This window comes from Corylus avellana, chromosome ca5 (genome assembly GCF_901000735.1).
Source record: "Corylus avellana chromosome ca5, CavTom2PMs-1.0".
Classification (NCBI taxonomy): Eukaryota; Viridiplantae; Streptophyta; class Magnoliopsida; order Fagales; family Betulaceae; genus Corylus; species Corylus avellana.
In genome coordinates this window covers 26,687,512-26,704,967 of record NC_081545.1, presented here as the reverse complement: position 1 = coordinate 26,704,967, position 17,456 = coordinate 26,687,512, and the positions used below count along the sequence as shown (strand labels likewise).

The window sequence follows — 17,456 nt, the reverse complement described above, 5'->3', positions numbered from 1 at the left end:
ACATCACGTTGTAGAAAAGATGCCACATCATATTAAATAAGAATTAATTAAAAATTCTTCATCCCCGTGGACCCAAATTATGTCACGTTTTTGATATAACAAATCCAGAAAGAAAATCATTCATTTCTTGAAGAAAGAACATTAGTCCCCATCAAAATATAAAATATATATATATAAGTAGAATAATGGATGACAATCACATAGGCAACTTCATTTCAATGCCAATATATATTCCAATTTTATTAATTACATCTAAAATACAAATAAATCACACCACACTCTTCTTCTACAGCATATAGAAACACTTCTGAGATTAATACACATGAACTTCAATTCCCTCAAGAACACGTACATATAAAAATTATCAAGCAAGCTCCAACATTATTTTATTTTATTTTTTTTCTAGAGCTTTTTGGTAAGTAAAGTTGTGTAGCGTCTAGTCATAGACGTGGAAAATAGCTAAAATATTTAATATAAAATAATGACTAACGTACATATATGGTGTCATGTTATCCTATGTACTAAATAGTATATGGTATACGTTACCTAATTAAGGGTCCCAAAGGGAGTCACTTTGCATATCTTCCCATTCATTGCCCTTCATCTCATTGGCGAACAGCGCAGACTCTTCCGATGCCATTTGCATCCACATCGTCGGCGAGTCCAACGGGACTTCATTGATGGCCTCAATTTGGCTTGGTGACAGCCTCACCGTGATGGGCGCCATGTTCGACCCGGAACCGCCGTCCTCACCTGATCCAGTCGGGCATCGTAGCCGTAACGCGGCCTCGTGAGCCGCCACCCGAATGTCTTCAGCGTCCGAACTTGCCGGGCGCGGGAGGCTATTGACCAATTCAGGAAAATTGAGGCGTGCGTCACGTCCTCGAAAGTGTAGAGCAGCAACATCGTAAGCCGCAGCAGCCATTTCAGGCGTCTCGAAGCTCCCCAGCCAGATTCTGGCTTTCTTGCCGGGCTCGCGGATTTCAGACACCCATTTGCCCCATTTTCGCTTGCGCACTCCTCTATAGACAGACGAGGCAGCGCCGGTATTTGGCTCTCCCATGCAGTGCTGAGTTTGTAGCAAAATCTTCTGTTGTTGTTGTTGTTGGTGTTTGAAGCAAATGCATTAGCGGAAGTGCGATCCAGTTATAGTATTTATAGATGTGGAATTTGATTGAAACGTGGAGAGTTGACATGGGTTGAAGTGAGCTTCCCCGTAGTTGCACAACTGAAAAAGATGCTATCATGTGCATGTTTACTATCTTCTTCTTTTTTTCTTTTCTTTTTTTTTTTTTCTTTTTTTTTTTTTTCATACTCTTGCTAGAACGGAGACAGAAAATACAGAAAAGTAAAAGATAAAAAATAATAAAAAATAATAAAAAAATTGGAGGATTTGAAAGTGTCTTTGGGGGCAACGAAGTGCTTGAGCCAGTTGCATTCTATTTTGATTGCTCGTTTGGTAATACAGAACTTTGTGGGGGCCAAAATTGTAGACCAAATATATAAATTGGGGAACATATATAGTGTGTTTTCTGTTTCGAACGCGGTTTCATCGTAGGTGGCATTAAATTTGGACCCACTAATCCCACATTGGTAGGTAAATCTTATATCACCCTAGGGGTACTACTATTGTACGTTATTTGTTTATTAGAAATTTTAAATACTATAATTTTATTCAATATTCATTTAATAAGGTTGATATGACACTCTTATATATATAACTTTTAAATTAATTTTTATTAAAAATAAATAAATTCAATATTGGTTAAGTAAGATTGTTGAATGAATATTAAATAAAAATATAATATTTAACATTATTTTTAGTTTATAATCTTGGTTCATTCTTTTTTTTACTGGAATCGGTCCATAAAGAATATGAAAATGACGTTAATTATCATATATAATAGATCTATAAGATCAGGATGAAACTCATAAATGACAAGAACAAAAAGAACAATTGAATACATCATAATTAAAATATGGTAAATGACAAAAACAAAAGGAATTTGGTAAGGAAATACAATTAGAGATCGACAATTAAATGACAATACGGAGTCGGCTAATATGATTTGAATGAGTGTGACTCAAGACCACAGAGAAGTTTTTATAGCTAGGGAGGCATGCACCACTCTATTATGGTCTATGTCTATGACCTAAGCCTATATATTCATCACAATATGCTAATTTTATATTCATTGTCGTGACATATTTTAAGCTATTTTTCATGTTTTTATGTTAATCAATAAAACAAAACAAAAAAGTCACAAAAAACAATAGTGGTAGGATTGAATTATCTGATTTTGATTTTCAATCATTTTTTTCTGCAAAATCTTCAAAGAGTTGAAGACACTTGAAGGAAGAAGTAAAAAAGAACAGATTGTAAAATACTGCGCCAAATACTTTAATCTTATATGGAGATGATTTAATCCTGCAAATAATTTGCTCTTGATTCCCTATTGCACATGCTAAAGTTAGAGGTTTGTTTCAATCACATCACATCCAACCCTTATCTGCAGATTCCTGTGTGATTTGATCTAAGGATTCTTTTTTCTGATATGCTTCTTCATCTAAGGTTTCAATGGTATAAAAAAATAAAATAATAATACCAAATAATGCACGAGTGCGTCTAAGAATGGTATAATGTTTATTACGAATTCTTTACAAATTGATGTGGCCGGTTACTAAAATGTAGACATGGTAGTCTACGTATCTCCTATCACTTTTACAAACTAACTTGATAGTCAATATTGTAGCACCTCTCATGTCAGACACTAAACTGTAAACTCTTATGTGACAATCCACACATGCTATTTTCATATGTGACAATTTGAGAAGAGGTGATGGAATGGAGAAAATTTATATATATTAAAAAAAAAAAAAAGTCATATATTTAAAAATGTATAACTATTTTACTGGTCAAGATGAATAGAAGAAAATCCAAACCAATGCTAATTAACAAGCTTAAACTTTAATAATACAGATAAGAAATGCAAAACACAATCAGGGTTCTTAATTTTTCTTCATTTTAATTTATTCTTTTAAAATACTAGACAAAACCATTAGTAGGTAATGACGTTCATAATAAATAAATAAGAGCCTGTTATCAAGGATATCATTGAGGGAAAGCTAATTACAAAGCCAATTCTTTAGCCGAGAAACTGTTTGGGATTGCATTTGAGAAATAAAACTTTTAAGTCAAAAGCGTTTTTTGACAAAAGTTTCATTTTTAAGTTTTTGCCAAAAGTGCATTTTGGCTATTTTTAAAATAAAAATGTCAAAAAAAAAAATACTTTTTGAAATTTTTTACTAAACTTGTCAGCTTTTGTTTGGCACAGCTTTTTAAATACTAAAAGTATTTGCAATCTCAAACATGCTATAAATGAGCTGCTGCCCACAACTTCTATGGATTTATCCCTTGTAATTGCTTTGCTTTTTTAGACTTGTAATATTGTACCTTTTCCAATCCAGATTTGTCATCCACGGCCAATCATACTTAAAAAGAAGAAGAAGAAGAGAGAGTAGGAGGGAGGGAGGAGGGAAGAGATCCCTCGTCCCCCAAGCAACCGCACAAGGCGTAATAAAGACTCAAACCCTAATTAGGTTGAGAACTTCTCAATCTAGAGGGAGGAGGGAAGAGATCCCTCGTCCCCCAAGCAACCGCACAAGGCGGAATAAAGACTCAAACCCTAATTAGGTTGAGAACTTCTCTCTCTTAAAAAAAAAAAAAAATGAAAGTGGATTGTTGTTATGTTAGTTTTGCATTAAAACAAAGTTACCTAAATTGACAGGTATTCCTCTATCATTTTTACCTAAACATAGTAACCCTACTCCAATCTTCGCCAACCCTAGAAACCTTCCAAACCCCTAGTGGAGCAAAGATGTAGCTAGCTAGAAGGATTAATTTGTTTTCATTACCCCAAAAAAACATAAAAACAAGACTGAAACTTCAAAATAAATCTTTCCTATTTCTAGGATATCGATCTCTCAAAAAGTCCTAAAGTCTTGCAAATAAAAACAATTGATAGTCTTACCCAAAAAAAAAAAAAACAATTAATAGCAAACTTAATAATTATTGATTGACCAAAGCTTTCTTTACTAGTGTTTGGTGAAGACAAGTAGTGACTTAATAAAAATAAAAATAAAAAAATATTAAAAATTAAAAAGAATTAAAAAGAATTAAAAAGAAAGAAAGAAAGGTGCAATTCATAAATAAATTTTATTAACTAATAATTTTAGGTTCCAAGTTTGTTCGTGATTGGTTGAAAGAAATAATATATATATATCTTGGCTTGTTCCGTTTGGTGAGGCCTAGGCCTGTTAAAACAAATTAAAGCTCAATCATAAAGACCTTCCTTTTTACTCATCCATCAATGAGTGAAACAAAATTAGAGGGTTTCTTTTCTTATCCGGAGAGAGATTTGAAGAACAAACATATTAATTAATATTTGTTTCCTTCCAGAGAGAAACGACAGATGATTGATTAATCGTTTACCCCAAAAAACAAATATATAAAAACAAAGAATCGGATTTCCTTGTTTTTTTCTATTCAATAAAAAGGTAATTATAGGATCCTAAACTTTCAGCTTTAGCCATACAATAAGAATGATGCGTTGTGCTATGCTAATATTTTAATCTACGGAAATTAATTATTATTATTTTTTCTATTTATCTATTAGAAAGAAGAAGAAAAAAATTCTAATTAATTAATTTTTTTTAATCTACGTGTGATCTCCTGTCATGTTGTGGAAAATATTTCTTAAAGGGGACATGTACATGCATGCTTGATGATATCTGCAATAATTATTTCACTGATGAATAATATTGTAACATATGAGAACATATGCTTTGAAGTTTAATTATATAATTAAGTTTTAGTAATTAACTAGACCTGTTAGAGCATTCAAAGTAGAAGAGCTAATTAAATGTTATTTTTATCTAAAATGGCTAATCAAATTTGTAAAAAACCCTATATTGGATTAGCCAAAAAAAAAAAAATACAAAATGGATATTTGATTGGAATTGAAGGGCAAAAAAAATAAAGCTAATGTAATAGAACTTTTTAAGAGAACTATTTTATTTTTTATTATTTCTCTCACATGTTTTCTCTTTTTCTGAAAACTTTTCACACTTTTTCCCAATAAAGAGTAAAAAAATAATATTTAAATGATATAGATAAAAATATAGTTAATCAGATGTAGGGGACCTTTTTTAAAAATTCATTAGCTAAATTAGATAAAATGAGTTTTGATGAGCCATTTTGCATAAAAATGTGAATGAAAGAGCTCGCTGTTCATACTATATTCACGTGATGAAATTTGATTTTAAAAGAGTTATAGAGATTTAAAATTAAAAAAAAAAAAGGGAGATCAGAACACGTAGCCCCTGCATGAAAACACACGTATAACAACAGCATGCGCAAGCTTCTGGCTTTTTCCCTTTGAGCAACCATTTGAGCCTCCAGGCTAGCTGGATAGAGAATACAAAACAAAATATTGATTAAATTATAAATAAATAAATAAATAAATAAAACAATATATATATCGTAAATATATAGCTATATATACAAAATATAATATGATTTCAATATATAATTAATATTCGTACCCCTCTTACACTTACTGAAATATCATCCATCAACATTAAGCCACGAAAGCCCATTATGTAGGGTCCATTTTGAGTGGGTGACATAATCCATTCGTCAAGAATTTAGAGGTTAATTGTTTAATATATGTGGTTTAGGGAATTATAATTTGGTGGTTGTTATTGGCTTACCCACAAAACTCTTGGTTCACTGGTCAATTTCCATATGTTTTTTTGCGGGCACCAACTCAATCGCATTTCCAATGTGCCTGCAGCGCATGCTATTTTTGTTTTAAAGTTGATTTTTTCAACCTTAAAGTTTGGGAACAGCTGGATCATGCTAAGCTTCAACCATCTCTACCTATAATTAAAAAATCGGCTAAGCTAACTTAAGCCTAAACCATCTTTAAAAGAAATCAATATAATAAAAGAAAATAAATGATACGGTTCCTCCTAATGTTCTCTTGATCCTACGTTGATATTATTATTATTTTTTTTTTTTTTGAAAAACGGGTGGGGTAAGTTTTTTTTTTCTGCCTTTTTAAAAAACAATATCCATGTAGGACCAAGAGAACATTAAGAGAGCACAAGAAGGAACAGTAAAAGTGCTAGAAATACTAAATCTTTTACTAAAAGGTGAATATTAAGATGATGTTAAGCTTTTTTATTGATACACTTAGCATTAATTCTCTTTGTTAATTGTTTTAATAATTTGCAATGAATAGTTTTATACTTATTTAGGACCCTAGAACATTTCTCATACTTATAATTAACATTATCATCAATATTTTGTCAAAACTTTTTTATTTATACTTGACTCCATGTACACATGTACGACCTCCGCGTTCACCAGGAGCTGCTGCTTGACCCACATGAGAAAGCTATTATGGTGAAAGCCACGTGTTTCCCTTTTCTTTTTCTTTTTTTACTTTTTTTGTTTTTTTTTTTTAATTTGTTTGGGGGGTGAAAAATTTTCTGCATGCAGTAATTTCAAAGCTAGCTTGCTTGTAAATCAAATTACATGAACTTATTACTGTGTACTTATTATTATTATTATTATTATTTATGTGATTTCAGTTGTAATTACCGATATACTTGAGAGACAAATTTATCTAGCTAGTCCACCTTATCCAGTGATCAAATATGGGTTGAATGCTTAAAAAGCACGAAATAATTAATTGAGCACATTGCCCTAAAGCTTATGATGATCTTGCACTTAATGGGGACCGACACCTTACACTGCGGCCAAGCAATGCGATATTACGTGGGGGGGTGCGACTTTCAGGGTTCCTAATCACATCAATATTTACCCAGTCATCGTTCACTGAATGAAGAGTGAATCCTTTTGTCCACCGACATTAATTTTATAGGTTTTGGATAAAACCATAAAGTAAGTGTTCGAATCTAGGTAAAGGACTTAGGAAGAACCAGTCCTACTTCATGGGAAAACTAGGGATAAAAAGGTGTAAATTATATACCACTTTTTTATTTTATAATTATCTTATAATATTAATATAGTAGTAATATTAGGATGTCGTGTAAAACTCAATTTTACAGCTTTCAATAAAAATTTGATACGTTAGTTAAAAATACCAAATTCAGAGATGAAAACATCAAAATCTTTAATTCAAATCAATTCGATAGACTTTTCCATTCATTATAATTCAACGCCCATCATCTACCTTTAAACCTCACACTCACCTCTAAGCTCCTGACACTAGTCTTCAAAACTAACCAAAACTGTGACTATAGTGATTTTGTCGATGAGTATTTTGTCAAGAAAAATAAAATTATTTAGTGTGAATAGTTATATTAGTTTTTTGTGTTTTAAGCTTAGCTGTCAGCTTCTTAATCAAAGTTGCAAAACATACAATTTATCGTACTAACTTTTAGCATTAATTACCTTATATAAAAATCCTGATTTATTTTATTACTATTTTCACAAAATCAACGTCGTAGTCGTAATAATTATAAAATAAATAAATAAATAAAAATGTAATTTATAAAGCATTAATTAAGACAACAACATCAGCACAAAGAGAGGAAAACAGCTGCAACACATAAAAGGAGGTCTCGTGTCGAAGTTGTAGCAAAGCCAATTATTTTCCTTTTGACTCGAATTCAATGGAGAAATGGTCCATCTGCGCAATCCAATGGATTTTGTGGGGGCAACGTTGAGAAGGGCGGTGGCTCGATAGAGTCAGATTCTACTGTGCCTGTAGCCCCACAAGATTTGACCAACAGTCCAACACACAACCCTAGGGAAGACAAAAGGACCGACCAAGATTGAACTAAAACAACCTGAGGGAAGACAATAGGAGGGAAGGGGGGGATCAATTAAGCTTTTTCCCCTCCCCCGACCACCCACTAACCTTTTTGGGACAAAAATGAGATTCGAGTGGTTTTAAGCTATAAACCTAGCTAGAATGGTCATGGTCAAGCTAGCTTACAATTTCCTTCTATTGGAATTTTTTTTTTTTGTAAACTCCTTCTATTGGAAGTGAAGCTAGTTAAAAGTATAATTTAATGAGAAAAAAATGATAAATACATAATGGTATGAATTTACTAGATTGTTGTATATTAAATGTTAAATACATTTGTTATATGTATTAATTAGGCCCTATAAAATTGGAATTATTAGGCGTTCAAGATTTTATTTGTAAGATGAGATGGGGTAAATATAAAAAAAATATTGACCTCTAGCATTTCTCTCTGCTTTATCATCTAAGTGTTTTATTGTCAAAAATATGAGATTTAGAGGCTTTTGTTGTGCTTCTCCTAGTACGTTAGAATCAAGTCATGACGTCGGTAGACCCGAAAGCACCTATTTCACAACGTCATAAATAAGTCATAATGTTGATAGATCTGAAAGCGCCTATTTGACAACATTATATAGCTATCAGAGAGAAATCAAGACGTCATTTGGCTAATGTTAGAAAGTTAGCAATGATTGTAGTTGGATGGGGCATGTGATTGCGGATATAAAAGTGGAGCTAAGTACCCTTAATCAATGGCAGGTTACATTTGTTCGACGAGAGGGGAACACAGTGGCTCATCTCCTTGCGCAGTTTGCTGTGAAAAATTGTGAGAATAATTCATGACTGGTTGTGCCACTTGTGTGTATTCGCGATGCTTTGATATCGAAGCTTTTTATTCCGTCTGATTGATTACTTAATGAGAAATTTCTACTATCTTAAAAAAAAAAAAAAAAAAAAAAAGAAAGTTAGCGATGAAACCTATACTCATAAATGTGAACCGAATTGAATTATACTGAAAGATCTACTATTTTCAATCCCTAACAGCTATCCGGTTAATTACTAACCAACTCTCCTAACTAAAATACCCAATTATAAAGTACTACTATTAAATCCTTTACATGTTGCTTATGAGGCTCTCTCTCTCTCTGTCTCTCACATGGTTGGGCTAAAACATATTGGTTGGGCCTACATTACACCCAACAAGACCATGCTGCTTACGAGGCTAGCTAGTTTAAGATTTCGAATAGAACATCCTAGTTGGGCTGCTTATGAGGAAAAGTCCGAGACAAGCCCAAACCTATATTTGGGCTTTAAACAACTTTTCAGCGTTGACCCAAACACTTGCCGTCAATTCTCTATCTTCACTTGCAGACTCCGAGTCCGAACACTTTCCAAAGACGACCAAAATAAAAAGGAAAACAAAAAATTGAACACTTTCTTGGAAGCTAATAACTTTGTAAAATATTTTGATTCATTATTAAAGGTCATACTTATGAACTTTTTTAAATAAGTGACTTTTGGTGCAGGTAATATCCTTTGAATAGGGTCTGAAGGTTTCAAAGCATCTTCTTTTTGGTCTTTTATCAGTTTATGTAACCTTTGATTTGTCGCAAAACCCAAGTTACTTGTCAAAATGAACAAGTGAGGGAGATTATCTCCTAGTAACTATATATTATATTAAAGCAGCCATATATACAAAACGTTTTGAAAGAAAAGATTGATTCCAAAAGTGTAATAAGCAAGCCATACATATATATATATATAAGGAGTTAATCATTATACTATTCATTTATAAAGAGACATCATACTATTTATATGAAAGTGACATTCAGAAGCTAGAGTTTTAATGGAAAAGAAAAATCTAATAAAAAAAAAAATGTGCTTTTGAAAATTATAAAGATATATTTGAAGTAAATAGAATAAATTAATTTGATCAATGATGGAAATAAATGTATTAATTCAATGCTGTCATATATATAACATTGCATGGTGAAATTTTATTAAAATGGAAAGTTGTTTAAAAGATAACTTTTATAGAGAATTGATCTTAACATGTGAGATAAGATTTTATTAAAATGGAAAGCCACGCGTTGACGTGTGGCTTCCACCGCCATGTCCTCCGCCTGTGCTGCTGTCGCTTTATTGTATTTGTTGTCTTTTTATTTTTTTCATGTAACTTTATGTTTTTGTGCTTCCTTTTTTGGCTAGTTTCTTGAATTGGCCTTCTTTTCTATTTTTGACAGAGTTCTTCTTCTCTTTTCGAACTACTAATGGTCGGAAATAAGATTTTCTCTCTAGCTTCTAAACCCTAGAGGAGAAGAAAACAAAATCCCAAGCCTTTGACAGTCTGTGGGGGAATCCTGTACGTGGAGAATGGCTGATGATCTTACGAAGATGTGGGGGAGTTTCTCCCTATCTGACGAGGTAGGTACAGAGATGGAGATTCAGCCACATTCTATGATAAATTCTATGAATCGGGGTCAATTATGTTTGGTGGGCAAACTGGTGTCTAAAAGATTGGTGAGCAAGGAAATAATCAAATCGAAAATAATTAAGGGGTGGAGACCAACAGGTTCTTTATCGTTTAAAGTTCTGAGAGACAATCTATTCCTGATTGAATTTGAGCACTCATGGGACAAATCACGAGTATTGGAGGGGAGACCTTGGATCTTCGAAGGGCTTTGTGGTGGAAGATTTTGATGGAGTGAGGAGTGTCCATCTTGTATCAGAGATATTATATTGACAGAGCAATTGCTCTGTCAATAATCCATTTTATGAAAGATTATCAAGTTTGATTTTCAAAAAAAAAAAAAAAACTACTAATGGTCGGCTTTGTTCTTCTTTTCCGACTACTGATGGTCGTTGCCATATTGAACAGCCTATTTAGGCCATATTGGTTCGCTTGATGGGCCGGGTCATTTATTTGACCCATTCCCTACTGTTACTAATATTTCTCTATCGTTTTTGTTTGTGTTCTTGTAATTTCCCTTTTTCCTTCCCCACTTTGAATAGAAAAAATAAATAAATAAATAAACCCCCTTTTTTTTAAAAAAAAAAAAAAGTGTAAATTTTTAAGTCATTTCGAAATGATATATATATAAAGCAAATGGAAAATTAAAATAATGAATTTAAATTATTTAATCAAATATAATTTTTTTTTTTTTTTTTTTTGAAAACATCCAAACATAACAATACAATATCCTGAATACAACTAGGATAAGCATCTCTCCAAAGCTGATCCACATACAGAGTAAGAGCAAACTTTGCGACGCCATGTGCAGCATTATTACAAACACGTTTCACATGACAGACATTCCAAGATTGAAACTTAATTTCATTAATCACCGGCCCATAACGTCCCCGGCAATCACCTGCGCGTTTGAGTTCTTGGACAATCTCCAACGAGTTCCCCTCAAAGATAACATGACGATACCCCAGGCTGGCAGCAAGCAACTTCTACCATTTTCCAAGCAGCCAAAGCTTCAGCTATACCTGGATCCGAGATATATAATAGTTTTGAAGCACAATGAGCAACTAAAACCAGTCCAGTCTGATCCCTTGCAATAAATCCCATACCCAATTTTTGCTCTCTCGTGCTAAGAGCAGCATCCCAGTTGAGCTTTACAAAACCAGTTATTTCGTCTCCACCAAAGTTGTCTAGCCACAACAGCAAAAATTTGCATTTCCTCATCATCCAACAGCTCGCAAAGAATTTCAACAATATGAGAGAAGTTGTCAGAAACAATAGAACACTTACGAAATTTCTTATTACATTAAATCCACACATCATTTGCAGAAGGACAAGTCCGAAGAATATGGCCTAAAGCTTCCCTCTCCAAACCACAAATGGGACACTTAGGATCAGAGACAATTCCCTTATGAAATTAATTTTCCTTAGTAGGCAAAATATTATTACAAGTTTTCCAAAGGAAAATTTTAACCACACGTGAACCTTGAATATTCCAAATTTTCTTCCACATAGCTGGTAAAACAGAGGAAGTAGAGAGCACATACCTTTCTAAACTTTCTATTCAAAATGACACAATACTTCTTGCTTTTAGAGTCATTTATTTAAAGTGTATACAGTCATTTTATTAAAAAAGGTGGTTAATCTACAACTTTGATCGAAAGGCATGAAAAAAAAGGACCTAATTCTCCTTATTCTTGTAGTGACGGGACTTCGTTGATGGCCTCAATTTGGCTCGGCGACAGCCTCATTGTGACTGGCACCATGTTCAACCCGGAACCGCCATCCTCACCCGATCCTGCCAGGCATCGTAGCCGTAACGCCGCCTCATGAGCCGCCACGCGAATGTCTTTGGCGTCCGAACTTGCAGGGTGCGGAAGGCTATTGACCAATTCAGGAAAATTGAGGTGTGCGTCACGTCCTCGAAAGTGTAAAATAGCAACATCATAAGCAGCAGCAGCCATTTCAGGCGTCTCAAACATCCCCAGCCAAATTCTGCTTCTCTTGCCGGGCTTGCGAATTTCAGACATCCATTTACCCCCTTCTTGCTTGCGCACTCCTCTATAGGTAGACTTGGCAGCGCCACTGGAGCTGGTGTTTGGCTCTCCCATGCAGTACTGAGTTTGTAGCAAAATCTCTGTTGTTGTTGTTTGTAACACCCCCAACCCGTCGTTGATGGCCTCAATTTGGCTCGGCGAGACCGTGACCGGCGACAGCCTCACCGTGACCGGCACCATGTTCAACCCGGAACCGCCGCCCTCACCCGATCCTGCTGGGCATCGCAGCCGTAACGCCGCCTGATGAGCCGCCACCTGAATGTCTTTGGCATCCGAACTTGCTGGGCGCGGCAGGCTATTGATCAATTCAGGAAAATTGAGGTGTGCGTCACGTCCTCGAAAGTGTAAATAAGCAACATCAGAAGCAGCAGCAGCCATTTCAGGCGTCTCAAACATCCCCAGCAAAATTCTGCCTCTCTTGCGGGGCTCGCGAATTTCAGACACCCATTTGCCCCCTTTTCGCTTGTGCACTCCTCTGTAGGTAGACTTGGCAGCGCCATGGCTGGAGCTGGTGTTTGGCTCTCCCATGCAGTACTGAGTTTGTAGCAAAATCTCTATTGTTGTTGTTTGTAACACCCCCAACACGATAAGGCTAGGTTTGTCACTTTTCCTCTTTTACAACAAAAGAAATTGCAAAAATTTATAAGGTTATCAGAGTACTTAATACAATTTTATTGGATAAATTATTTATGCCCCCATTTCGGCCTTCTATTTCAGCTTGCTCTTTACTTGAAAACAAGAAGTAAAACTGAATGAATTCAAAGGGGGCCTAGTAAGTAAATCCACAATCATAAATAGTTTTACTTTTTGTTTTCTGAAAAAATGTTTTATTTTGAAATCATAAAGCAAATCAAAATATATATGCAACCAGCCATAACAATATACATATGCATCCGTCCCATACCAATCACATATGCATACTGGTGCGTCTAGTAATAAAACATCATAAATCATCAACATCAATTGCTTATAGTCATTATTTCATAATAGGGCCCTTGTACACTGTTACCCCCGTGTTCTAGGGTTGTGCGGCCCTTGCGACCCTTGCAGAGAGTGTGGCCACAGTCCCGTCCTCTTGGTCGATTAATTCTAGGTGCACTAAATATGGCAAAAATGATAGAATATCACCTTCTCTCTTTTAGTGGTTGCGCCTTCATCCTTAGCATCGATACCGATCTCTGTTCTTTCTTGGTTCTCTTGGGGCCAAAAATATTCTCGTCCATACACGTGCCCTCATTTGATAAGCTTTATCCTATTTCTTATACTTCTCTCAATACATTTTAGGGCAACATGTACGAGGGTTTATCATTATTCTTATTTCTTCTAATCATCATTTTCTCAAAATTTCTTTTAGAAATCTATCATGCATGTTATATAATTCCATAATATGTAAATAAAATAATTATTTGCAGTTTGATACAAAATATATAAATAGCAAGACATGAAATATTTTTAGAAGGGGTATAGAAGTTAGTTACCTCTAGCCTGCAGCTAAGAGTAGTCCTTTAACTGTTAATAAATCATCTTGTTGTTCCACTCTGGATAACCATAACTAAATTAATAACTAAATTACCCAAGAAATCAACCAATAATGAGACCTAAAAATCCAAACCCCCAAAACATTACTCACGGTTTCTTCCAGAATTTAATACCCAGCAAAACCATTTCAAATCTACAAATCAACACACATTCGGTTTGAGACCCAGCAAACCCAAGAACAACCCATTCGGCTAAGCCTCAAGAAATCTAACCAGGAAATTACCAAAATTAAATACCCAACTTAGAGTACCCATAACCGACCAAACCTTCAGCAAATCAACCCTTTGAAAACCTAACTAGAATCAAGAATCACAAGCAAAAGGGATAAATTTTACCTTTGAAGAACCTAGTCGATTCATCCAGCCGAACCCACTGATTCCTCCGAATCTCACTCAGTCCGTCTCTCTCTCTCTCTCTCTCTCTCTCTCGTTCATTGAAGAGGAGAAAGGGAAAGGTACGAAGTGCAGAAAAAAAGAGGGAAGGAAGAGAATGGGTTTCGGTTCCCTCTTTCTTACGGTCTCACTCTCTCTCCGTAGGTATCTCTCTCTCTCTATCAGATTTTCCCTTTCCTTCTTTCTCTCACAGTCACGCTCATTCTATCTTATCTTTGTTCTAAATTGGATGGAGAGAAGAAAGCGATTAGATAAAGAAAGAAGGAAGGAAGGCTGTTGGCCGAAAGAGAAAAGGAAGGAAAAAGAAAATGAAGAAAAAAAGAGTAGTGCGTGGGTCTAAACAAAGCAAAAGGAAAAGCACGGTCAATAATGTAAAAAAAAAAAAAAAAAAACAAGTGGGATGAGCAGATGGCTGTCCGCACGAGAGCAGCTTTCTTTTATTTTTTATTTTTTAGAAGTAACAAAACTATTTTTTACTTTCCTATAAAATATAAAGAATTTTCGTTGACTTATTAAAAAAAATAAAATATCTAATCTTCCAACTATTGCATTAATACAATCACACTCCATTATTCTTATAATAATATAGAAATTAATACACTTGCTAATAAATAAAACCCCAAATTGTCTACAGGTCAGATGAAGAGAGGGATGGAGAGATTCAAACTTCTTATTCATCCATGCTACATACACAAAATATATTCTTTTTTCAGAAATGTCTCCTTATATTTTCAGAAAAGATAAAATGACATCTTGCTTCATTGGATACTGATAGATAAAAATGCCATACATTAAGTTACAACAGGACTATACATTTGCACATTATAACGTGTTATGGAATATGGGTTATTCATAAGCAAGTTTCAGGAACGAACCTTATTGAACCTAAACAAAAGAGTGAAGGCCCCATTCGCCTCTTAGTTATAATGAGGAAGAACTCATCTGTACAAATCTTTGAGCCTCCTTGGTGCGACCAAAACGGGTAAGAAGTCCAATCATTATAGAATAATGTACTTCAGCTGCCTTAACTTTATATCTACGATGCATTAAATTAAATATTTGGCAAGCTTCATCAACAAATCCAGCTTGATCACAAATAGATAGAACCACTTTGAAAGTGAAATGGTTTGGAGTAAAGCCACCCGATCTCATCAGATCGAAAAGATCCACTGCATCTTGATATTGGTTATTATATCCATATGCCTCTATAATTGCAGTCCATGTCATTGAACCCTTAACGGGGATTGCATCAAAAGCCAACTTTGCATAATCAATTGCTCCACAACTCCCATACATTTTCACAAGTTCAGCAGAAACAAAATGGATAGACTGAAAATTCTTCTTCAAGACTTGTCCATGAATCTCCTTCCCAAGCTTCAAAATTTTTACTTCACCACAAACACTCAATACCCTTGCCATTGTAACTGAATCTGGCCGATGCTTTGACAACTGCATCGACCTAAACACACCAAGTGCTTCATTTAGATTACCATGTTCTCTGTATGAATCAATCATGGCTGTCCACAAGATCACATTCCTCTGTTCCATACCATCAAACAATTTTAAAGAATATTCCAAGATACCACACTTTGAGTACATTACCATCAAAGAGGAAACAATAGATACATTAGGTAGGAACCAATTCTTCAAAGCATAAGCATGAACCTCCTTCCCTTGATTTAGAGCCCTCAACTCTGCACAAACTGGAAGAACAGTGGCAACTGTCACAACATCAGGCCTAAACCCTTCCTGCTGCATCCAAATTATTGATCTCACAGCCTGCTCGAGCCTCCCATTCAAGGCATAACCCGACATCAAAGCAGTCCAACAAATAGTATTCCTCTCCGTTGATCCATAAAAGACCCGTCTCCCAGACCCCATGTCCCCACACTTGCAATACATGTCAATCAAGGCAGACTGAATGAAAATCTGCCTTGAATAACTCTTCGCCTTTACAACATAAGCATGAACCTCCCGGCCTAGTTTATGTTCCCAAACATCTCCAATAACAGGAAGTATTGTAGTAAGTATAACTGAATTCGGCCTTATTCCTTCCTCTACCATCCTCCTGACATACTCCAAAGCTTCCTTTTGCAGTCTATTGTGTGCAAAACCCGCAATCATCGCTCCCCAAACAACAACATCTCTCTCTCCAATTTCTTCAAATATGCGACGGGCAAGCTTAACTTTTCCGCATTTAAAGTACATATCAATCAAACTCGTCTGAAGAATCGAACTATCAATAAAACCATTCTTTATCATAAGGGCATGAGTTTTTAAACCCTGCCAAAGCGCTGACGCGCCTGCGAAGCTCTTGATGACATTAGAGAAAGTATAAACGTTTAATCCGACCCCCAATTCTCGCATTTCCATATAAGTCGAAATCACATTACCATAATGCCGCTTACCCGATATCACATTGCCTCGAAGCAATGCATTCCAGGAATACACACTTTTTATAGAACGTTCATCAAACAACTGATGTGCATCTTGGACTGAACCGCAAGCCGTGTACATATTCACGAGTTTCGTACGTAAAAACTCGTTTTTTTCAAGCCCGTTTATGCGTACATGCGTGTGGACTTGTTTCCCTTCGGTTAAGGATTTGGTTCGAACACATGCGGCGATGAGAGCGGAAAATGTGGTGGGGTTAACAGGGATGCCTTGTTGGTCCAAGTAGTCCAAGATGGTGAGCGCTTGTTTGAGCTTGTTCTCCCTAGCGAATCTCTGGATGTCCTTGTAAATGGCATGTGGGTTTTTGGTGTGGAGTGGTAAGGATTCTGGGAATGCATCCTTTTGGCCAAATGGTTTCGGAGCTCTTTTCGCCGGAAATTTAGATGTTTTTTGGTGGCGGCGGGTGTTTTTTGTTGGCGGTGGCGGTGGTTTATGGGTTCGAATTGGTGGGGATTTTGCTGAGGCTTTGGTTCTGAAGTGGCGGTGGTTGTTAGTGAAGGGATTTGAGGGGAAAAGGTGAAGGTGTAGAGGTAGAGTCCATGAAATTGTGCCTTCCATGGATGTGTCGTTTCGGACACAACACTGAGTTGTGTGGATCTGACGAGAAGAATGGGAATCGGGTATTCGTGTTTGTTTATTATCCGCTTGATTATATAGTGGGTTTTATAAGATTAGGATCTGTGATAGGATTTTAAAATTTTGCGCGTAC

At 35.4% G+C, this 17,456-nt stretch overlaps 3 protein-coding genes across 3 annotated transcripts; all 3 read right to left on the bottom strand.

Moving 5' to 3' along the window:
* Window positions 1-409: 409 nt before the first annotated feature.
* On the bottom strand, window positions 410-1,063 carry LOC132183249 (ethylene-responsive transcription factor ERF021). Its single transcript, XM_059596652.1, has one exon. It carries the CDS (start codon window positions 1,061-1,063, stop codon window positions 551-553), a length of 513 nt encoding a protein of 170 aa, XP_059452635.1. The 3' UTR covers window positions 410-550.
* A 10,638-nt stretch (window positions 1,064-11,701) lies between these two features.
* Window positions 11,702-14,606, bottom strand: LOC132181440 (uncharacterized). Its single transcript, XM_059594654.1, has 3 exons — window positions 14,237-14,606; window positions 13,841-13,900; window positions 11,702-12,974 (listed from the first exon to the last, which is right to left on the bottom strand). Exon 3 carries the CDS (start codon window positions 12,888-12,890, stop codon window positions 11,997-11,999), a length of 894 nt encoding a protein of 297 aa, XP_059450637.1. The 5' UTR covers window positions 12,891-12,974; window positions 13,841-13,900; window positions 14,237-14,606; the 3' UTR covers window positions 11,702-11,996.
* A 384-nt stretch (window positions 14,607-14,990) lies between these two features.
* Window positions 14,991-17,356, bottom strand: LOC132182405 (pentatricopeptide repeat-containing protein At1g71460, chloroplastic). Its single transcript, XM_059595643.1, has one exon. The coding sequence runs from the start codon at window positions 17,303-17,305 to the stop codon at window positions 15,215-15,217; it is 2,091 nt and encodes a 696-aa protein (XP_059451626.1). The 5' UTR covers window positions 17,306-17,356; the 3' UTR covers window positions 14,991-15,214.
* Between the last annotated feature and the right edge of the window lie 100 nt (window positions 17,357-17,456).

Excerpts from the sequence above, each read along its gene's own strand:
- LOC132182405 (XM_059595643.1), bottom strand. The coding sequence starts at position 17,305 with ATGGAAGGCACAATTTCATGGACTCTACCTCTACACCTTCACCTTTTC.
- LOC132183249 (XM_059596652.1), bottom strand. The coding sequence starts at position 1,063 with ATGGGAGAGCCAAATACCGGCGCTGCCTCGTCTGTCTATAGAGGAGTG.
- LOC132181440 (XM_059594654.1), bottom strand. The coding sequence starts at position 12,890 with ATGGGAGAGCCAAACACCAGCTCCAGCCATGGCGCTGCCAAGTCTACC.